General features: G+C 46.7%; 1 protein-coding gene across 1 annotated transcript in view; it reads right to left on the bottom strand.

Moving 5' to 3' along the window:
• LOC126525290 (monocarboxylate transporter 5-like) overlaps positions 1-18,681 on the bottom strand; it is a 59,648-nt gene extending 40,967 nt beyond the window's left edge. Inside the window, exon 1 of the mRNA XM_072286895.1 lies at positions 17,884-18,681. Coding sequence (XP_072142996.1) covers positions 17,884-17,925 — 42 coding nt within the window. The 5' untranslated portion in view covers positions 17,926-18,681. The remainder of the gene's footprint in view (positions 1-17,883) is intronic.
• Between the last annotated feature and the right edge of the window lie 5,157 nt (positions 18,682-23,838).

Raw genomic sequence — 23,838 nt, 5'->3', positions numbered from 1 at the left:
CCGCCGTGGCCGGGATTCGATCCCGCGACCTCGTGCTCAGCAGCCCAACACCATAGCCACTGAGCAACCACGGCGGGTGTAACAGAATTATGTTTTCTCGTATAATCAAAATACATTCCAATACGATCATACCTGTGCCTTATGTGTAATTCGTAGTTAGCGGTTTTTCTGACGCATTTGAATCTGAGAAAATGAATTAGTTCAGTAACTTCTTTGCGTTACACGGAAGGTTTGCGTGGTTGGATTTGCATTGTTTGAAATTGTTTTTGTAGAAACGAAGGTCGACGCTGGACGCGGCAGGACGACGCCAGATTTTCTTCCACACGGGGCCCTTAACGCTACTGCGATATTATTTGGATGGCTATTTTCTGTATTCCTACAACCCACATTGAACGAGAGAGATCTATCTTTGACAGTGCTCTCAACAGATTGTGAGATAGAGTATAAAGGAAAGTATACGTGTCGTTTAGCGAAGCGGGGAAAGAAGCAGGAGGCAAAGCTAGTTAAATGTGGTTTAGCGGCGCAAAAGTGGCTAAGACTACGCTGCGCCAAACACGAGGTGTTTTAAAATACAGTTGATGAAGGAGAGGGCTGTGTTAACCATCTATATTTTACGTAAAAGCCAGTGTCGTCTAGAAATTTACAGACGTCACATAATGGCACTACTAGGGCATCATCGCCTAAAATTAGAGTAGGGTGTAAAGGTGTGTGTAGTTGATATAATTTGTGCAAAAGTGTTCGTGTGTGTATTGCAATGTGTGTACATGTCAGTAATATGTGCATTACTGTTAGTGGCTCTTGACATTTCTCGCATGTTGGTGTGTCTTCTTTCGTAAGTAAACAATTGTGTTTGAGGTGTGCCCATGCGTAGTCGGCATAAAACTACTTCGATGAACCACTCCTGATGATAACATGACTTCGACTCGCAAACTATGGGTTTAGTGAGATGTAGCGTTTTGTCGGCACAACAGCCCCATTCGCGTTGCCATTTTTCCGTTAAGGCTTTCTTAATCGCACGGATGCTATCTTTATATGGAAGTGTTATGTTTATCTCTTTGTACGCTGCCACCGATGCACATGTATCAGCTGCTTCGTTACCCGGTATCCTGACATGGCTTGGAACCCAGCAGAAACGAATTGACCTCCCGTATTTGTTAAGCGCCACCATCTTTAAAATGTCTCCTATCAGGGATTCACACTCAGACTTCAGATGTAGAGCCTTCAGGGTGCTTAAAGAATCAGTGTATATGACAGCATTTTCGTGTTTATCAGTGATAATCTCTTTAACAACAACCCATATAGCGTAAACTTCGGCCCTGAAAACAGAGGCGTGTTGTGGCAATCGAATACTTGTTTCCCAATTTTCCGCTACGGCCTCTACACCCACGTGTCCTTTTATTCTAGAGCGATCAGTGTAATATTTCATGTTATTTTGATATTTGTCCTGAAGTGCACGGAATTCTTGTATAATGCATTCGTGTGGGTGTCTCTGTATTTAGATGTGTTAGCGTCCAGTCACATAACTGTGTGAAATCGTGCCACGGGGACAACCGTGGTGGTTTTTTGGCAATCTGGAGGACTTCATGGGGAATGTCATAGTCCCGACAATATTGCTCATACCGCAGGAAAGTGGCCTAATCATCTTCGGTTAATTTGTATAGTGTTAGCGTGAGTTGAATTTTGTGAGGATGTTGTAGCATATGTGTTGCGATGATGACTGAATTCTGAGTACGTAAGAGAAAGTGCGTAATGCTCTGCGCTGCTGCAATGAGGGTTCCTTACACTAAACCTATAAGCTTTGAATAGGTGACGTTCTGTAGGCACCACTTGCCAGTCGCAATCCAAGGCTATGTACTGGTCCAAGTCGTTGGATGTAGGTCTGTCTGGCTGAGCCGTAAACCACGGAGCCGTAGTCTAAAAGGCTACGCACAAGAGACCGGTAAATATGTAAAAGACAGCTTCGGTCGGAACCCCAGTGCTTATGAGATAACACTTTGAGGATATTCAATGCTTTATTTGCCTTAATCTTTAGTGTTTTAATGTGGGCTGGGAAGTTTAGTGTTTTGTCAAAGATTACTCCCAAGAATTTATATTCTTGTTTTACCGGCAGTGCAACATCATTCAATTTTAGAACCGTGTCTAAGTACAATCCCCGTTTTCGCGAGAATAGCACTGTAACAGTTTTTTGAGTAGAGAAGCGGAAGCCATTTTTCTCAGCCCACTCCACTAGTTTATTCATTGTTATCTGCAGCTGCCTTTCACATGTTGGTAAGTTTGAAGCGCGGCACGCTATTTGCAGATCATCGACGTATATGAAGTGCATAGCAGGGTGGGAGGGGAGGAATGACTGTTAACAGAGTTCATTTTTACTATAAAGAGTGTTGTGCTTAGTACGCTACCTTGTGGCATGCCGTTTTCCTGGATAAATGCGCGCGAGAGCACAGTGCCTAGACGGATATGGAATGTTCTGCTGGACATAAAATTAGCGAGACAGTTTAGCATTTTGCCACGGATTCCTAACGCAGGGAGGTCACGTAAGATTCCGATAATCCACGTGGTGTCATACGCTTTTTCTAGAGTGAAGAATATTGCCAGGCAGTGCTGTTTGTGTAAGAAAGCTTCACATATTTCGTGTTCAAGTCGGACGAGGTGGTCCGTCGTTGAACACCCTTTTTTATACCCGCACTGATGAAAATCGATGAAGTTCCGTATATCCAGCGTGAAGGTTAATCTCGCATTTACGGCACTTTCGTACGATTTCGCCAAACAGCTTGTCAGAGCAATAGGTCGAAAGCTGCTTGGGGATGTGGGGGATTTACCTGTATTTAAAAAAGGCACAACTATTGCGTTTTTCCGACTTATTGACATGCTTCCGGATTCAAATACTTTGTTAAAAAAATTTAAGAAGAGCATCTGCGGATGCTTGGGACAGGTGTGAACGCATGGAATAATGGATCCGGTCCGGACCTATTAGTTTTTTTGCCGACACAGAACCCCATTAAGTTCTTGTACCGTGAACGGAGAGTTGTATTCGTCCCTCGACATACAAGCAGTTGGTAGTTCCTCCTTTTCTGCTGACAGTTTGTATTTTAAAAGCCTGTTTGAATAATTAGACGAACTAGAAATGGTATAGAAATGCTCCCCAAGTATATTCGCTTGTTCTTGTAGTGCTGTCTGAATCCCTGAAGGTGTTAGTAAGGGTATCGTGTATCATGATTAGTCCCCCTTAAACTTCCTGAGCTGTTCCCACATCCTTTTCGATGTGACGGTGCTACTAATTGTAGATATATATTTCTGCCAAGACAATTTTTCCGCCTGTCTCCGAATATATTGAGTTTTCGCTTTGGCTTGCTTGAAATTCAGCAAATCTGGTGTTGGGTATCTGCGTAGGATTCCCCAGGCCTTATTTTGGTGCTTTTTTGCTACGGTGCACTCATGTGTCCACCAAGGATTCAGCTTTTACGGAACAACGCCAGAAGATTGTGGAATGACCTTTTCAGCTGCAGAAATAATACAGTTAGTAAATTTTTCATTAATTTCTCAATGCTTAAGTCTGTTAAAATAAGCTTCTCCAGCCCAGCACTTTCTGTGAGAACAGACCGGTCTGCCATTTGTTTTTTCCAATGGCGCGGTTTGTGAGATATAATGAATAGCGTTGAGGTGATGTTGATTATAGTAGGTAGATGATCACTGCCATATGGAGCCTCCAGTAGATCCCATTTGAAATCGGCAAAAATGTCCGGAGAGCAAACTGCTAAATCGAGGCAGCTAAAGTTACGTGACCTAGGTGAAAAATGAGTTGGCGCACCTGAATTCAAAAGACAGATGTTATTTGTAGAAATAAAATCTTCCATAAGTTCTCGTCGTTGGTCATTCTTATCGCTGCCCCAAATAGTGCAATGAGCATTAAAATCTCCAACTAAAACAAAAGGCTCCGGCAGCTGGCCAATTAAATTTTCCGGGTCTCGAGTTGTGAAATGGCTATGGGGAGGAATGTACAATTCACAGATGGTGTCAGTCTTAAATGACAAAACGGTGACAGCTACTGCCTCATACGGAGTATTTAATAAAACGTTCATTGCGGGGATGCCTCCTTGGACGACAATAGCGACACCTCCTAATAGACGGCTGGAGTGCTGGCGGTCCTTTCTTATGACACTAAAACCTTTCAGGAAATGTGTATGTTTGCGTCCTAGGTTCGTTTATTGGAGGCAGAATGCTACTGGTGATAACCTATTTATAATGTCTTTGATGTCACCTAGATTATGAATTAGGCCTCTGCAATTGCAATGAATGATGAAAGCCATCTTCTTATTGGAATTGAATATATATATATATATATATATATATATATATATATATATATATATATATATATATATATATATATATATATATATATATACTTATGTGCGTGAGCTTACAAGTTGTAGGTGACGTGTATAAAAAAGCTGATTACTCTTATGAAGGGCGGTAACCGTTCTAGATACCTTTCCCTTTCTCAACGGGGTTACAATATGTTTCTCCTTCTGGGAAAGCTCCAAGGAGCGCTGGTCTTTTGGCGTCAATGACGCCTGTGTTTTCAGATCGCCCTCCATCGCCTTTTCCGAGGCACTGGATTATCGGGATCCTGGCGCCGAGACGCGCGTCTCGGGACGTGGGTTTCGGTTCAACTTCGAGCTCTGCGTCACTGTGGTCTGCCAGCCACTCTTCGTTGATGATGGAGCAGCACTGGCTGCAGCCATCAAGGGGGCGGTATGAGTTTCTACAGGAGTACCAGACGTCGACCCTGTAAACTCCTGAAACCGGTGTAGCGCTGCCCCCTGCCGCGTCAAACTGGCATAGCTTACTTGAGGTAAGTGCCCTAGCCTTTTCCTCGCTTCATAGAATGAGATTTTTTCCTTTATAGTTATTGCGATTATTTCTTTTTCACTTTTCCAGCAAGGCCAGCTCCTTGAGTAAGCTGGATGGTCGCCCTTGCAGTTGACACACTGTGCGGGAGCATTGCAGTTGTCAGATGGATGCTCGCTGGCACTACACTTCGCGCATGTTTCCTTTGCTCTGCATGATTGTGATGCATGTCCGAATCTCTAGTACTGAAGCACCGCCTCGGGTTTGGTATGTATGGTCGGACGTTGATTTTGAGGTAGCCTGCATCGAGTGAACTTGGCACAGTACTCGAGCCAAATGTGAGTACTACGTGTTTTGTGGGGATATGTTGGTCGTTTCGTCGAAATGTTATCCTTTGTACATTGATTACATTTTGCTCCTGGAATCCCTTAAGGAGCTCTTCGTCACTAAGGTTCAAGAAATCTTCATTTGATATTACTCCTCTGCTGGTGTTGAGCGAGCTATGTGGGGAGATTTTGACATTAATGTCACCGATACTTGTGAGTTCACCGATTTTCTTTACTTGGTCTTTCTTGGTCAGTTCAAGGAGGAGGTCTCCGCTTGCCATCTTTGATGCTTTATAGCCTGATCCGATCGTGTTTGATAGGCATTTGGATACTAACAAAGGCGATAATTTTCTAATAGTTGTGTTGCCTTCACTGTGAACTACATGGAACTTTGGGAAGGTGTCATGGTTTGGTTTCAATAGAAACCGGAATATTGCTTCAGTGCGCCCTCGTTTTTGTTACTTAGCATTGTTACAGGAAGGTGAGTAGCAGGAAGTTTATATGTTCACTTGCTGCACAGCTGCGACTCAGTGCTTCTGTAGGGCCCCAATAATTATTATCAGCACAATGGCATCATGTCGAGGACAGAACAAAACGTTCAACAATAGTTGGAAAAACAGGAGGGTACTGCAGGTCATACCTAACCTGTCCCGGCAGTTTAACGCAGCCCACGACCTCACATGGAGAGCAATACACCCATGTCACTGTAGCGAATTTCGTTTCCGCTCTTTTCCACACAGGCAACTCCATCGTTGAGTTATAAATCTTGTTATTGAGTTCTGTTATACTCGCGGACTACATTCTGTGGCAAAGCTAAAGGGGTGTCGCTCCTGCAGATGTGTTACACCGCTAAGTATTCCACCAGACCACGACAGCGCTTTCGAATTCTCGATCAGATATCGAACCAGCGTCTAGTTTCGCACGTGCAACAGTTTAGCATTTGCACTAAGGGGGAAGAGAAAAGTGCGAAGACAAATTTAACGCTGAGTGGCGCAAATTTAGGTCTTATTTTACTATAAGCGTTGTATATGTTTATGATTTCCTTTTCGCAGCTTGAAGTAATGGGAAGGGGAATTCTGTACTATATTCAGGAGGGCTTTTATTTGAGCGTGCTTAGCCACAGTAGATTTTCCTTGTTTGCCACTGAAAGTTGGCCGAGAGTATACCAATGGAATCTCGAACTGGGACCTCCGCAATGGATCTCCGCTCCGGCGTTGGCTATGCATGCGCGGCGTGATATAGGGTGACCGGCGCGGGGAGATTGTTGTAATCGGGCTCTCCGCGTCTGGCCATCATCACTGGCCTCATCGCCACGATAAAAAACACTATGCAGAAAATATTCAGGCGTTTATTTACCCACTCGAAAACCTTCGAATGGGTAAATTCGAACTTGTTGGTTGGACCTGCATATTTCTTTTTCTAGGCTTTATAAGTGCAGATTCGCGTGAGAACGTCTAAACTTCACCATGAGAACGCAATTTAAACAACGAAGAGCATAAAATACTGTCAGTAGGCCTACTCGCTTGTGCCATGGCTTTCATAGCTACAACTTCGAACAGCAATTTAATAGACCAAAGCTCGCGCACACACATGGTGGTTAGTAGTGGTCTTATGGGGGTCGTACTCCTCACTTTTTTTAGAGTGCAGCTCTTCAGGCGTCCGTTCCTGCGTCGAGTTCCGGCGGCGTAACCTAGCGAACGACTACAGCAAAAGATGAAAGCGAATGCGGATCGCAGTGGGAAAGAAAAACGGAAGACACTTTGCCGAGACTTAAGTGTAAAACGGCGGAAGCCTGACACCATTGCCAATGGCGATTAGTTGCGTCGGAAACACCACGGAGGAGAACAACTCGTACACTGTTATGTGAATGTTTGTTTGTTTATTAAATTCCTGAAACGTCGTTTACGCCTATGCCTATCGTTTCGATGTCATCTGAGTCCATGATTTCAAAGCTGTCATCTGGGAGGATGTCGGCTTGCAACTCATGGCCGGTGAACTCCTTGTGCTTTAGTGGGTCCACATCCAGGCTGGCTGCTTTGCAGCGCCGTTTGTGTATTAGGAGTAGACGCACCTTCCATGACGGTGTCGGGGATTAGTTGGCCATTCTCATCATTCACTTCGCTCGATTGAGTTGTACTGGCTCGGCTTGCCGGGGCAAGATGGCGGTCACGGCGCTTCCGAGCTTCATTTGCCTTGGCACCCGGAGATGCAGCGAGTCGCTTCAAACGCATTGCCTCTCTTGCGTTGGCCCGTCGCGTCCCTGGACTCTGTGGTGTCGGATACGCCTCGCCGCTCTCATGCATACGACGTATACGCTCACCCGCTTGCGTTCAGCCGCTGCCGCACGTCGCGCGTTGGGAGACACTGGTTTGGCGAGGTGAGGCATCCCACCACACCCAATCCACACACCACACCACACCCAATCAGACGGTCACCACGCGCGCTTCGCGATAGTGACGTAAGGCCACACAGCGCCCAATCGGGAGACCACCTCAGGCGCCTGACGACAGTGAGGTCAGGGCGCAACGTCGATCACACGGCCGCCACGCGTTCCGATGTGATGAATCATCCCGCGCGGCGCCGAACCATCCCGACACCTGCACTTGACAACAGTGACGTCCCGCACGCGAGCCAATCAGGAGACGCACACTTGCGCCTAGCGACAGTAACGTCAAGACACAGAGGAGACCAATCAGGAGGCCGGAAAGCTGTGACAGTTTCTGCTAACGGCAGATGACCTTGACAATGAGCCATTAAAGGCTTCCGCCTTAATAGCGCGTGAGGTAACTAGAGGAGGACGCTACAGTGAAAGCATGACGCGGACAATGAGCGAAGGGGAGACGGTCTGCGCATGGGTTGAGTTGCCGGCAGCCACGGCATCCGCATCTGCGTGGGCGATCTCACTTACAGTTCCGAGGGAGGGGGGAGCAGGGTAGCGTAAGGTGGGGAGTGCTGCGGCCGTCCGCGGCGTTGTCAGTCCGTGGTACCAGAATAGAGAAAGTTCAACAAGAAGGGAAACTCGGTGAAAACTGGGAACAGGAATTACGTCACGCTAGTATTAGTGCAGTTCGTTAGCGGCCGCGAGCATGGAAAATTAGAATGTGAAATGAAGTTAACAGACATTGTTACCTCTTTTTATTTTCCGCTAAAACTATATAGTTTTGCATATAAACGAACTTATATTTTCGCCTTATTTTCCTTGTGTTACTTAGCAACAAGCTAATATGGCACGCGAGACGAGCCAGATGCATGCACCAGACACGCCGCCAGACTTCACAGAACGGCAGCCCTTGTGAAGTTAGCCTATTTGGCGACCCGTCTCTCTCTCTCTCTCTGTCTCTCATTTGTTTTCTGTTTTCAGACGTAGCCTGGTTTTTTGAGCTCCCGGCGTATTCTAGCGTCCGTTCCGCACTTTGGCGCAGCACCACTGCACTATTTGACTACGCCAAGGCGAGAAACATTGCTCGACAGTCTGCGACCCCTTCCAATCAATTTAGCATCATGGCACGGAACCTAGATTTGTGACGCAGTCACTGAAAAACAGCTCAGCCATCCTGGCGGAGTTAATTTGGAAGTAATGGCACGTACTGGGGATATTTGCAGCGCTTTCTATCAGTCCCATCATTATTGTAATTAATTTGAATAGTTTTGGGCGTGCTCACTGCTCCTGGCGTTGTGACGCATTGAGCGAAAATCAGATCGGTTGTGTGAGGGAGTCAGTTTCAAGCGCACTGAATCTTACTCCGACAAGTTCGTGACGCTTTCTCTAATCCAGACTATTATAGTAAATATTTTTGTTACTTTTTTGGGTACATTTGAGGCAAGCTTGCTGTGCCTGGTGTTCTGATGCAGTGAGCGAAAATCAGTTCGGCCGTGTGACGCAGTTAGTTTCCCGTGTACGGAATCTTAGTGGGACAAGCTTATGAGGGTTTTTATGGCCGTGCAACAACATGTATCTTCTTTCGGTACTCACACTTGTCGAAAACGGGATGATTGATTGCCAAGGGTGATAACACGGGAGCATGTTGCTTGAGCTGGGAAATGCACAAAGGATAACGCCAAGGAGCACAAACACCAGGAACTTGTAACTCGAAAATTCTGTCTTCTAAAGGACTGAAAACAGGCTTTGCGCCCGCGCATTGCTCTTGAGTGCTAGTAGACGGATATATGCGAGCCTTTAGCATGGTCTGGTTCAGAGCCTGGGTTGTGGCTACCTCTGCGTAAGTAGCACTATCACGTCGGCTAACGCCAAGTAGTTAGGTAACGCGCCATCACCCGTTTCTTTGTGCTCTTAAAGCGCACAAATGCCCGCACATGGGGCAATGCTTGGAAGTCTGACATTTTCGTCGTATTACATATATGGCACTGTTTGGGATGGAGGCGGATGTTTTTTACGCCATGTATGTAAAAGTGAATTGCTTTTATTTGTGATGACGCCCGTTCACCACTTTCGCACGTTTCGCCTCTGCATGCAGCATTCCTATAAGGTGTTAATACCGAAATGACACATGCTTGTAATTAGCTTTGTTCAACTGATGCCATCCGGCCGAGCTTCGTGCGGGAATTACTCATGTTAACCGGGTGCCACAGCGTTGGATCAATACAGAAGAACCCGCCAGAAGCGTATATATAAATCGAAATGAACATTTTCTTTCTTTTTTTTTCATTTTACAAGGCATCTTGCATCTACTTTATGAAATTGGACGTGGAATATATCCGATGGAGGTCCGTAAAGGTCGCCCGCACTCATTTTGTCTTAATAAAATGATTCCCTACCTAGACGGCGCGCGGTTCAGCAGCAGAAGCCAAGAAACAAATGCCGCGCCGAATAGCGCAGCTGGCGTTATGCCTTACAGCTTGCGTTCAAAACGCGCGCGCCTAAAGCCGAAGCCGGCAGTGTGGTTCAGGTATTAATGCCGGCGGCTTGGAGTGCTACAGTCGATTCGGAAGTTGGGCTCTAAGCAGCGTCCGCTCTTGTCGAATTTCTCTACGGTGCGAGCATGTGCGACGAGGATCACAGCTCCTGTAAGGGGAGATGGCGAGCGGCTGCGAGCAAGGCTCGTTGTACCGCTCCCTTGGTTGTTGTCGCCGCTGACACTGGTGGCACGATTTCCCCACGACGAAGGACCGCTCTCGTCGTCGGTGGAACGAAAGCGTGAGAAGAATAGAGCGTGGTGCCGCGCAAGACGGCCGACGATGGCTGCGACACGGCGTCAGAGTAGTGCGCGCCCTGCCTATGGAAACAAAGCGCGCTATCCGCAGCCTTCTCTTCCTAATATAAACTGTGCTGCGATATAACCATTTTACAAAATACTGACACGCGAAACAAGAACCCGCATAGAGATGCGCTCAAATTTCGCATTAGTGAGTATCGTAATCGTCGATGAACTTTTTTCTTGAATGCAGCGCACAAAGTCTCATGTTTTAAACGAGCACCAAGTCCAGGAAAAATTAGAAGCAATCATCGATCTCAAAGTGACCTGCCGCCGGCGCATTGCTGGTATTTTTGAACATTTCCGATTTAAAGAATAACTCGCAAATTAGCGTACCGCGCTTCAGAAGCGTGTAAAAAACATTCTGGCGCGTTATTTATTACGTTTGCACACAAAAAAAAGAGGGCAATCATAAATGTATGACGGGAATGACGGGCGGAAGCACGCACAAAATGTCACGCTGTTTGTGCAGGTTTCCGTTTCACTGACGCGAAACCGTAAACAAGGTCACTTGCGCAGCGGGATAGCACATAGCAACCAACGAATGGAAAAACATAACAAGGAGTTATCTTGGACCACACGACATCATAATAGCGAATTGCTCTTTAATAAAAAAGAAACACAAACCAATAGGAACTTTGAAAGGAATTAGTCAAACTGACGCGTGGCGAATTTATCCCCCGGCATGACAAGCAGTGTCTCGCCGTGTAATATCTGTGCCTGACATGCACATCAGCAAGCAAAGAAAAATAATCAAGCTTGTCAACAGTCGTGCTTTTTCGCCGTGAACCACTAGAATAGTACCGTATACTTTCACCGTTCATCGCCTGCAGCCCAACTGAGATCAATAGTACCGACACATTGATATATCCAGCCGCGCTTTCAATCGGGTGAGCCCACGTGCTTGCAGTTTGGGGCGGTATAGAGTCTGAGTGATTTCCGCTTGAGAACAGTCAGACCGAATGTCTCTGGCATGTCGTCTATAATGAAGAGCCCAAAGGTGTCCATCTCATCCAGCGTTCACGGTTTTAATAATAAAATATTAAAGTATACATTAATATATACAGCCGCCACCATTTCACGCACTTATGAGCAGCCCTTATCAAGCATGTCACTGTAAAGCCTCGAAAATCATGGGGATGTTTCAGTCCGGCAATAAAATCAAGGCAAGTAATTACCAGCCTACGTCATTAAAGAGCATTCTAATTAAACTACTAGCTAGAACATGGTACTACAGCATGTCATAGCGTCTAATATTGTGCAGCATTTAGAAGCGAACAATTCTTTCTATCTAAATCAACACGGTTATAGGAAAGGACTCTCCTGTGAGACTCAACTTATCGAATTCTCTAATGAGCTATTGACATGCATATACCATAGATTTCAGATTGATAGCATTTTCATTGACTTTGCCAAAGCCTCTAACTGAGTTCCCCATTATACATTGATAGCCAAACTATAGTAATTACATTTGGACAGCCTTACAATATCTTGGATAAGGGATTTTCTCACATCCCGTTAACAGTTTACGTTTACTGACAATCATTCATCTTGCTTGGCCGATGTGAGATCTGGGACGCGAACTGGTATTGTTGTTCAAAACGTCGCGGCTGACGACTCGGCGCCGCGTAGGCCAATGGCGGGAATACAAATGGAACGCAAGCTGAAGGCGCTCTGGTGTACATCAAGGTAACGCGCTCTTTCCGCTACTGTTTATTATCTACATCTATGCTTTGCCGTCCATGATTACATCAACAATCAGACTATTTACCGAAGCTTGCGTAACTTATCGCAACATTAAGACACCCGATGACCACTTGGCTCTTCAAAAAAATCTAGAGGAAATTACAAACTCGTGCACGCTATGCCGAATGTCACTAAGTAAAGAAAAATGTATATTGATGACCATCAACTGAAAACAAAGAAGCTCTGTTTGCACTTACTAGCTTAATAACAGTACTCTCACAGCCATCCCCTTGCACAAATATATCGGTACCCATATTAGAAACATATTATTGAAGGTGCATATGAAACACGTTACAGCAATAGCATCTAGCACACTTGGTTACCTAAAACGAAACCTACGTGAAACCCTTTCAGCCACTCATGATAGCGTACAGAACTTTTGTTCGTCCACAGCTCGAATTCGCATCCGCCACCTGGGGACGTATTCAGAAAAGTTTGCCTTCCGCTACAGTTTCACCGCCGCGATAATCACGTTCAATACATCAAGCGATTGCTTACGCGTGATGTCAGCGTGCACTACCAACACGCGCTGTCGAACGCTTCACATCGCATGAGAGAGCGCACCGTGCGAGTGCAGAGCGGCTCGGGTGTGTTGTTTTCGAGTGTAGTGGCCACAGTACGGGCTCTACGCACTGACAACGGTTGGTTAGGGCCTCATTAGGTAAACTCAATTGAATAAGGTAGTGTGAAATGTTTTATTTTATATGAATCATGAAATATCGCCGCAAAAAAACGCGTGTAAGACCCCACAAAAAAGGCTACTACCACCTATCTTTTATCTACTACACACCACCACCAACCGAACGCCAAAAGACATGATCGTTTATTCATTATATGTCGAGAGCACCCATTCACGCCATGGCGGTAAAATGACGTAGGCCGGAACTACTAAATGGCGCTGTTTATTTTTCGGTTTTGCTAAAACCGCCAATCAGCGCACGCCGTTGGCGTAGGCGTAGCCAGGGCGAGTTTCGCGGAAGGCGAACGTTTCAGAATACGGACCGTGGTTGCGACATCAGGAATATTTATTCAATTCTCTCGAATCTGTTTAATACCATGTCGCATATTTCATCGCCAAAAACAAAAGAAACAGTGGGCATTGTAGTGCCAAAGCTATAAAGAAATCAGTATCACATCAATCAATTGAATAAAGAAGGACGATAGCTCTGCTTTTTCTCACTGCAAAAATTCACTCACGGTCCATACGCAACTGCATTAGCACTTTCCCGAACATTTCGCACATCTCGCCACTTATAAGACACACACAGTTTCACAAGTGTGCTTGGCCATGCAAACGCATTTCATAAACCTGCACTACCTCTGCCAATAGCGGCTTGGAACAAACTTCTAAGCCACATTGTTGAATTTAGTAACCTGGGCTTCTTTCGAGAAAAAGAAAAAGATTCCATAGAGCAGTCATGCGCATATCTTTCGTTCTTCCATCTGACTTAGCTGTCATCATCCTTTCTTGCCTCCTATTTTTATATATATATATATATATATATATACCTATGCTTCCAGTTCTTTCCCAAAAGTTTCTTTGAGACATGCGCGTTTTTATTGCTCAGAGTGTTGTTGTCGTTCCTCGTTTGCTTGATGTTAAACAGCGTCTTTTTTTTTTTCGTTTGTTGTTCGTTATGATGTCCTGTTCTCGCTATATGTTGTTCTTACCCCCTTCACGCATTACTCCACTTAGATCCTGTGAGGTATGTGTACAAATAGATAAATAAGCAAATATTTATCGAATGGAAGATGATTTCCACCTCGCGCTAAAGATTACCATTTTTGACAGCAGCACCACAACGCGCCTCGTAACGAGCGGCGGAGGCAAGAAGGAGGGGTCGCGACAAACAATGGCCGTAATATCTCTGACCGCTTATCTAGAGGTTCCGATATATAAAAATACGTAAGGGCGCATGCTCCGTATGATTCGGAATGATTTAAATTTAGATCAAAAGCACGGAATTTTTCCCACTTTAACTCGGCAGAGTTCGCTACCTATCGTTGACGCGATTGATGAAATATGAGTTGTTGCCGTTGTTATTGTAGTCAAAATCTCCACGAATGCCTCACGGCCGGTGCCAAAGACGCCTGGGTAATAAGTGAAAGTGTCATAGCGCCCACTGGCCGGTGCAAGGCTTTCATACACAAAGTGCATATTTCAGTGTTGAGCCGGTATTGCGATATCTCCCGCAACAATATCGCCGACGAAGCCGCTAGAATAACTCTAGAAGGAATCAACCTTGTTTAGATAACATTATAGAGGACTGACGCAGCCTCCCCTCCCCCACAGCCCGTAAGTAAGCTAGCGCATGATTAGATATTGTAGAAGTGGCACGCACCTTACTTCCCTCACCACCGATTGCGTTCACTCGGTCCTTCTATGCAACTGTGCCTTTTACCTGATTTTCTGGGAAATGAGGAAGCAGTACTGTGTAACTTACACATGAGCGTGTGAGTCACCGATGCATACTCATTCTTGATTGCAATGACAGGTGATGCGCCGAATCGCAATGCCAGCAGCGGCGAAGAAACTAAAGAACACCTTCTGTACTACAGCCGCACTTTTGAAGATGGAACTCTCGACCTACGCGCACCTCTAAATCAGGCTCGCGGAACACCTTCCTCGTTGAATAGATAGGGTTCATCCCTATTTCACAGGAATCTGTAGAACACGGAAGAGAAACGTGTCTTCACAAAAGCTGGTGCATGTTTTCTTCATGAACTCACGTTACGCTGCAGCGTAAGGCGCACGATTTGTGTGACGGCGACGGTGTTGCAGGCTTGAATGGCACGTGGCGTCCTGTTGTAGAGTGGCATCCTGGTGCCCAGTAGCGTCGGCGAACGTACCAGCATTTCGTTCCGACTCCATAGTGTCTTGGGCAGCCAGTTGAGTTACGACGCTCTCAGCTTCACGAATGCGAGTGACAGAGCTCGCACCGCCCGCCGCGAAAGCGCGAAGGTGTTTTGCTTCACACTGGCGTGTCTCTCACCGGACGAAAGCGAAATCCGCCCGTCGACGTCGTTGCCTTTGTGCGCCGCTTAGCGCAGCAATTTTCTTAGATGGTGCCATGGCAAGCGAACCCATAGACGGCGTGCGAGTACTGCTGATGAATGTTCAAGCTGCACTCCTTAGGCTACGAGGTGTCAAAAGCAAATCGGACGCGAAAGACAAACTATGTGACAGCGCCGACGCGGCACTGTCGGCGCTCATTTGTATCTTGATGCACTTTTTCGCTTCACAGCTCCTAGATGGCGGCGTCATCCCTGTCAAGGGAGAACACGTTCGCGCCGACGTCACATCTGTTAAATGACATTGATAGTGGACCCCGGCACAAAACACTTTCCTGTTGAGATCTCGTGACAATGGTGTCGCATGTAGGATATGCAGAAGGACACGAAAGCGCTGCTGCCATTTCAGAAGGCTCCCGGACGGAGCGACCCTCCGCGATACAGAAGAGAGAACTTTCACTATGCCTGCAACATCAACAGTGGAGTTTCTGTCCATATCTTAGCGTTTGCCTCGCATTCGTCCTTACGCCAATGTACGATACCGAACCAGACTCAGTTCTGGTGAGTCTACGATTGTTCTTAGGTTGAACCTGGCTCCGCTTGATTTATTTTCCTTTCTGCGTCTTTTATGGCAGTTGACATGCGTTCATTAGACCCACGACAAGCAAAGGAGTTCGACGAGATTACACGAACCATTCCCAACGCAAAAGGGAATTTGCCATCTCAAATACAAATTGCTCAGCACAAAAAGAAAGAGGGCATGGCAGAATCAGTGTAGCAGTTCCCGACCCAAGTTACCTCAGGTTTCGGTAGTAGCTGTAGAAATAATACACGTTTTTATCTAACAGTCACAGTTCACAGCCTGAGGAGATTGATTGACTGATTGATTGATTGAGTAACTTATTTTACAGTCCTGCAGAACGCGTATTAGCACGTCGTGGGCCGCTCCAACGTCGGGACCGACAGGCCTAGCCTGCCAGCCGCATCGTGGGCCTGCTGGACAGCCCAACGTTGCTCAGCCAGGAGTGGGTTGCGGAGGGCCACCTCCCACCTGGCTGAGCTGAGGTCAGGGCTTGCTATAGAGATACATCCCTAGAGCATGTGCGAAAGTGTTGATCTATCCCCGCAAGCAGGGCACGCGTCATCAGTGTAAATCTGGAATAGCCAAATAACAACGCACGTCATAGTACCACGGCCGATGGCGTAACGCTGCGACCGAATGATTAGTATCCTCCACATATACAATACTCGCAAGTATTGTCAGCCGATAATTCGCATACTGCGCACGATACCATATTTGAGCACCAACCACATAAGTGCCGTCCACATTTCCCCAATATGAAGAAGCATCTCCAACTCGACACGGCAATAGACGCAGGAAATGTTCTGGTGCAATCGTGTTTCAGCAATCAAACGAAGGTGAAAATAAAATCACGCAGAAACTTCTGTGCGAGTTGTCTAAGTATAGGTAACCACTGTGCCACTTGCTCATCTCAAGGCGACCCGGCGTGATTGTAAATATTAAGAAACTTGATTCGACAAATATAAACGACAGCGCAGCGGCGACACGAACTGCTGCTGAAAGCGGCACAAATTGCATTGATGACGCAAGCAAACTATTGCAAGTGGCAGTTCCAAGTGCGCTGATGATGTTCCGATTGTTATAAGCCGTTAGCGCTAATTAAGGTGTGATCTAACCGCGTCAAACCAATACCAACCGTGACCAAGAGTACTTCGGCAGTGGCTGCGTATGGCACGGACGTGCGGGCGCTATCTTGAAAGCATTCGGCAAATGAGACAGAGGGCACCGAGCGCTAAATAGCTTCGTGTGCGCTGTGTTCTCGCCGCCTCGCGTTGAAGCGTGAGGCGGCGAGAGTGTCAATTCGCTCGCTGCTGCGGGCCCTCTCTTGAAAACGACAGCCTGAAGTGATGAACGAATGTACACACAGAGTGACGGAAGGACGTGTTTTCTCGTTGGGTAGGCATAGAAACACTTGGGTATATAAATTTGTAAACCTAATTTGTAACAACGTGTGTTATTTTTATTTCGTTTTCGAATTCTTTATGTCACGCCATTACACAACAAATGAACCCGTACCAGCTAGCCCCGCTTTCAGTCCTTCTGAAGACACAAGAAAATCTAACACGCTACCACTACTATTTGTGCATAATATGAGATGAATAAAAGACAGACTCTGAATGTGCGAGTGCAGAAAAACATGACTCCTATTTCTATTAAACTTTTCAGTATATATTGCTTCGTTTATTGTACGTTATGGAAAAATATTTCCTGCCACATGGTCAAGCCACGACAATGAACTAGGAATGAATTGTGCTCTGTAAACCTGGAAGCACGTATATTCAGCCTTCATCAGGCTGACCGTGCCGAATCATCTGAGCGCTGGTGATCTGGCTGGAGCCGGCACACTCGGCATGAGACTTCCTATGCTTCAGCTGAATTGCGACTGTGGAACTGAGTAACACTGCCTAAAAAAAGAAACGACGTTCCTCGTTTTAAATGGAGTGAGAACAAACTTCTGCTTTAGTAACCACGGCGCACAGTTTTCAGGTCGGCAAGAAGGGCAATTACTGATCACTTTTCCACACCGCCCCATTAACCTTGCAACACTGGAAGGAAATGCAGACCACGCATCCCGGCTTGTGTAAAATAAGAGTACTCTTTACCCTGGGAGAAGTAGCGTTTACCTTCGGGAAAAGCAACACGGCTCACTCACCCTCGCCCTTTCCGTCGGGGGATTGTTGCCCTGGTCCGACATTTGTTCTCCCGCGAGGACGCCGCCACGAATCCCGTGCTTGAGTCCAGTTTCATTCGCGCTGGTCGCGCCTTCCGTTTTGGCAGCGGAATCAGCGAGTCGCTTGACGTAAAATCGTGGACATGGAAGGACACTGCTGTGGCTGCTGCTGCTGCTGCTAGCGCCGCCGCCGCCGCCGCCGCTGTATCCGCTGTCGACATTTCAAACTGCACGCACGGTCACCGCTTGTATCGGTCGTGTTTGGCTCGACTGCCACCTGCTCTGACACGGCGTTACAAATGCGCTGCAACGGCGAGCCCTTTCCCAATTGGCGCGTGATGTTTCCTATCCACGCGCGGTCCCGTATAGGGGCCTCTGATTTTAGGATAAAGCTTGAGAATGTGATGCAATAAAAAGGTCTCGTCGCGTGAATTGCACTTCGAGTTCACATTTCCGGGACATAAAAAAAACCGTACGTCAACAACATGAAAAGAGAGGGAGATGAAAAGCAACCGGAGGCAGATAACAGCCGTGCAGTGTTTGGTACCTATAGTACCAAAATGATAGGGCGAGAGAAGGAGGAAAGTAGATGATAATGTATGCCACACCGGGTTTAGGGAAAAGAATATCGAAAAAAAGAGGGACATGCAACTGGTGCAGGTGTTCGTTCATCACAAGCGCTTGACCGCTACGAGCGCAATCGACGTCATCTAGATCGCTGAGCAAACTTAGCAGACAGCCGTTCGTGTTCTAACTATTCTTGCGTGTGCAAAAAAGCAAGAAATAATCACCCTCACGTCATAGTCAGACTCGTCGTTCACAGCATTGCCGCAGTTTTGCAAGCACCTATAGGAAGAGTATGCGCTGGCCAGTCAGCGCTACGGCAATTTTAGTGTACTGCAAGAATGTGACGCCGACCGCTGGAACGGCCACGAAAATGGTACGATATCTTGAGCGATGACAGACGTCTGCCTGCATGCCGGATGCGTAATGGTGTACTGAAGTATGAAAATCGGGTTGAGTTATACAAGTGCATTCCTTGAATGTTTCATTTGGGACCGTGAAAATCGGGCGTGCGTAACACTTCAGGAAACATTAGAAACAAGCAAATGAGGCATATATATGATAGCATGGACTATGCTTGTCATGTTCAAGAGTACTTCTACACGGATCTATATTTTTATTACGAAAGCATAATAGCACACTTTGCATATGTATACGTTAGACGAAAAACGTGGGCTGACTCCGAAGGCAGTAGTCAAAATAGGCCGGCCGATCTTGATTAAGCAGAGTCTACACCACCGTCGCAAAGGGTTCGCTCTCACGAGGAAAGAATGAGAGAAACTAGAACTTTTTAAAGAGTGCCTTTGGCACGAGAGAAACATGCGTGCGATCGCGGCCTACTAAGTAATAAAATTACGATCGTGGTCTAATGGCAAGACCACCTGTAAGATAGAGGTTGGATCCCACCATCGGCCGCGCATTTTTTATGGCATTATTGGCTCGTTTCCCTCTCTTTAAAGGCATCTAATAAAACTCGAGGTTCGTTCTGTATGCGATGGCGTCACAGTGTGAAGGAAATAGCACAAGAAATACGGGGTATCACGGCACATTGATAAATGAGAGTGGGCAAGGTTGGATAAACTACGGAGCCCCATAGGGCACTGCACTTGTCACGCCGCAGTCGACCGCCATTGGCGCTCACCCGTGACGCAATTGCGCGCAGCTGTCGTAAAATATTGTTAGCAGTGGTAAGCGGTGACTGAGTATTTTTTTTTTTTTTTGGCGTAACTTTCTCTGACTAGGTTCTGAAAATCTTTGCGTCCGTTTATCGAGTCGCGTCGACAGAGAAAATAAAACGTCATAGTCTACCAACCGATCGTTGTGCCTCATTTTCTTCTTACATAGTCATCGCCCTAGCGACGTTATCATCTGTTGCACTTTGAACTTGCTATGGACAGGACGCGCGTAGTTTGCTTTGAAGAAGAAGAACATGCCCTCTAAGAGCGCCGACGTTGAACAACAGCGCGAATGGGCGCAAAAGCGACGGGAAGCCGCTGCCATCGAAAGCGCAGCGGCCAACCGTTCGAGACCATCGAGTAGCTGCTCACTTACCAACCAAGTGCGTCTGGAGCGTAGCGTAAACAGCGAGAATATGTCCGACGACAGCGGGCGAATACGACCTACGAGGACCGGGCCGCGGCTGCCAAGTGCAAGCGTTGGGTCCGTCAGCACCCGTAGTACCGTGGGTTGGAAAACGCAAGGCGTCAACGTTACTACAATCCATTGGAACGTTTCCCCGGAGCGACGGCGAGGTTCGAGAGGGAATTCGTGGGCAACCCGTTTGGTGCCACGTGTGTGGTGTGTGATCGACTGTGTTTTGTCGGGGACTTGACCACCATCGGCGACGTGCGTGATCAACATCAGCGTGAGTGTGCGGCGGTGGCGTTGCGCCAGTGTGTGCACTCAGGGTCCCGACGGGCGCAACGCTTGGGCTTGGCATCCGCGGCCGGCTCCTCGTCGGTCGTATTCGCTCGCCGTCGCCGAGCATATCAACGTTGATGCTGCTGCCGACGCTCCAGACGGGCTCACTCTACTTCTTCGTCAGTGTACTACAGCGACCACAGAGCTATCGTCACTGTGGTAAGGAGTGAGAGAAAACAAAAGACGATAACAAACACGAAGTTACGTGTATGTGTCGTTATTAAGTCATTATAGTTGTCAGAATATTCATCCCAATACAGCTTCTCTGCTTAGTCTTCTTCACAAAGTGGAAGGGCACTAAGTTTTCTTTTTTTTTTTTTGCATATCAACGTCAAAACTGAAACTTGTTATCGAAGAAAATCATGGGCTGAAACTCTATATACTGACGTGTTGTATACCGCTTCATGACCCGTGCGATGTTGCCTGTTTGCGCTGCGGTGTTTCACGTAATCGAGAATAATATAGGATGCACAGCCTTCTAAGGAAGAGAGAAATGCAGCACGAGCACTTGCTACTTTTCAAACGTCACAGGGGACAAAGAGGAATTTTCTACAAAGCATTGGCTAATGCAGGCAAAAGAAAGAATGTTAAGGTGTTCACACCACGAACGACGACACTTGCACCTAATGTGAGCTTTATAGCTAACTTATTGTGATTAATTTATTTCCTGCGTAACTCTTAGATTGAACGTGTTACAATTTATGTTTCAAAGTGTGTTTCGCTGTTCTGGTTAAGCCACAGCTTTCTTACAGGGGGTATACTGTCTTCGTCTAATATCGTACGCTACAGTCGGAATTGTAGAGGTCCACGCGTTATCTTGATGAGCTTTTTGCTAAGGCAGCCCTCTGGAAGGTGTGAGCAGAACAACGTGATTTAGTTTACGTAACGGCAATGTTCGCTATGCTTGTAAGTGTCTTGTCGACATTGCTGCTATTGCTTCTCGCCCATGTTTCGTCTGAATCTATTCCGAGTTAGGTCAATAGATCTTGCTGTAAGTTTCGTAGCGTATGACTACTTTCGGAACGACTCAGTAGCAACGTTTGAAACCCATTGGTCACATCTATCTCGTGAGTCGGTTCGTTGACCTCATGGTCTTCACACCGTAACACTTGTTTTTTGTGACCCACGTCACCTCGCGTTCAGTATGAGCTGCAACACGGTTAGTCGATGGGGCTCCAAGACGGCACGGCGGGGCAGACTTACGAATAATTTCATAACTAAGCCAAGTTCCAATTACTGGTAATTACTCAACACAGTTTTCTTATGATAGCTCCTCCGTGCACTCTTGGAGTCCCTTGGATAACGGGCATCGTGCACCAAGCTCACATAACGAGCGACTGTTTCTTTTGGCGGCTAAGTCAAACACCGGCTTCAATAGTTAAAGCTCTCTATTATCGCAACTTCAGAAAATCAGTTCCCAATGAGGCGCGCGTAGCATGCAGTATCACACGCAACCAAAACGTTAGCGACGTTTAACTTCGTGAACGTGGGCGACGCGCAAACGTATGGGTGCTATTGCGCACACGACGCTATCGGCCCTCCGTGCGCCTCGACGCCTACACGGCCGGCATCACAGATCGTAATCAAGACAGGGCTCGCGGGGCCGCGCCACACGCAGCAGCAGGGGAAGTCGAACGCCCCGTTTAAACATTCACCGTGGACAATCCCTGTCTAAATGCTAGCGTGAGGAATCGCGGCAGCAGCAGCGAGCAATGTGACCTTCGTGCTTCTATCGTTTCGAAGGAAACTCAGCGGTGAGTACTACACTGTAAACGGAAATCACTCCGAGGTGGGAGTATACTGCTTGTCCTCTAGAGACCCCCTGGTTCGGAGTTTATTATGCTCCGTATGATCGGAGTAGAATTTTTACTCCGTACAAGCGGAATTTTTGCGTGGAATTATGGGAGTTTTTTTTCTGTCTTTTCTTTATTTTTGTGCTTTGCAATTGACGGAGTTCTTTCGAGGTGCAACGGGAGTTTAAAAAGAGGCATCGCGTGAGTTTGTGCGAACAGGTTTACATGCAGAGGCTGCTGGTCAAATTTCGAAATATGCACACGAGACCGCGTCAAATTCGACGAAACAAGTCAATGAAAGCACATATATCATGACATACATAAAGATTTCAGAAACGCCCAATGCAGAAATTTGAAAGACATCCCACCTACACGCGATACTCAAAAGCAACGGTGCCAGTATATATAGCCACGGTACTGTGTGCCTCGAAACCGCCTAGGGAGCAGCTGTGCTGTTTTCAGAGTTACGACTCACATGCTCGTTCATACGAGATCTGCGTCTCTGAAATTACCAGAATACCTTAATCAACAGAAAACTGTTAATTCAAAACAGTGAGAGAAAAAAAGTTAATGGCGTAACTTTTCAAAATTATCATGCCATTCTGTGAGTGCTGAAGCGACTTCGCACACTGCCGGCGTTTCCGGCCAAAAAGTAGTGCGTTAGTTACAGTAAGCAAGAAAAATGTAAGTGCATGTTCTGCATAGCAAAATTAAATTTTTGCGATATAGTTGTAGCGTAGCAAGAAATTATTACGTGTGAGCATGACCCGCAGCAGCCGACGTCACAACGAAAAATGCGCAGTCATACATTTTATACACCGCACTACTTTCTCTGCGTCCAAGCAATCTGTCTCGGTTGCGAAAAGGAGCTACATCGCTGATCTGTCGAGTGAATCCCTAAACTCGGAGCCAGCAGGCATGCGTCTAAATCAGTGTCTCGGATAGAGCGTAATGTTAATGCAATATCGGAAGCAACGACGTGACCAAAATCTATATGCGCGATAACAATTCGATTCAGACCGCTCAATAAGAAGCTTTATTTTCAGTACACATACTTATGTCCTACCGTTTTTCTTCGGGCGAGGATATCCGTTCACAGATAAATAAAAACAGTTGCTTGCACTCCGGTCTTTCTCACTAGCAACACAGCACCGCAACGAACTTGGGTTACGCCATTCATGCGCGACTAGCACGGATGTCGTCGCTCGAACAGTGGCTGCTGCTGCCATTGCTACGCGGTCCTTTCAAACACTGCACTGGACGTTGTCAGCATGTACTCAAAAGGACATAGAAGTCGCATTTCACCTAGACAGGGTGACGCAGCACGAAAACACAGCCAGAACGTGAGCCGACATCACGAGCCAGTGCGCAGCTTCGAGGTATACCTAAGCATTTTTCTGCACTTGTAAACGTGGCTCTTGCAATCATCGTTGTCAGTAAAGTGATCACAGCTAATGTACTTGAAGCGGAGATACAGTGAGCTTCAGGCATGCCTATAACACTTTCTGGAAGGAAATAGGGGAAACAAATCGGCGACACGTTGTCACGGAACGACACTTCACACACGTAAACAAACCGTCAGCCATGAGCACTGCCCGCTCCGCCGAACGCGCCCGGTCGCTGGGGAGGCGCACAGCCTCATGGGAAGCGCCACGTGACC

This window comes from Dermacentor andersoni, chromosome 3, assembly GCF_023375885.2.
Source record: "Dermacentor andersoni chromosome 3, qqDerAnde1_hic_scaffold, whole genome shotgun sequence".
Taxonomy (NCBI): domain Eukaryota; kingdom Metazoa; phylum Arthropoda; class Arachnida; order Ixodida; family Ixodidae; genus Dermacentor; species Dermacentor andersoni.
Note: the sequence above shows the minus strand (reverse complement) of the source record. Positions and strands in the feature narration are given on the sequence as shown.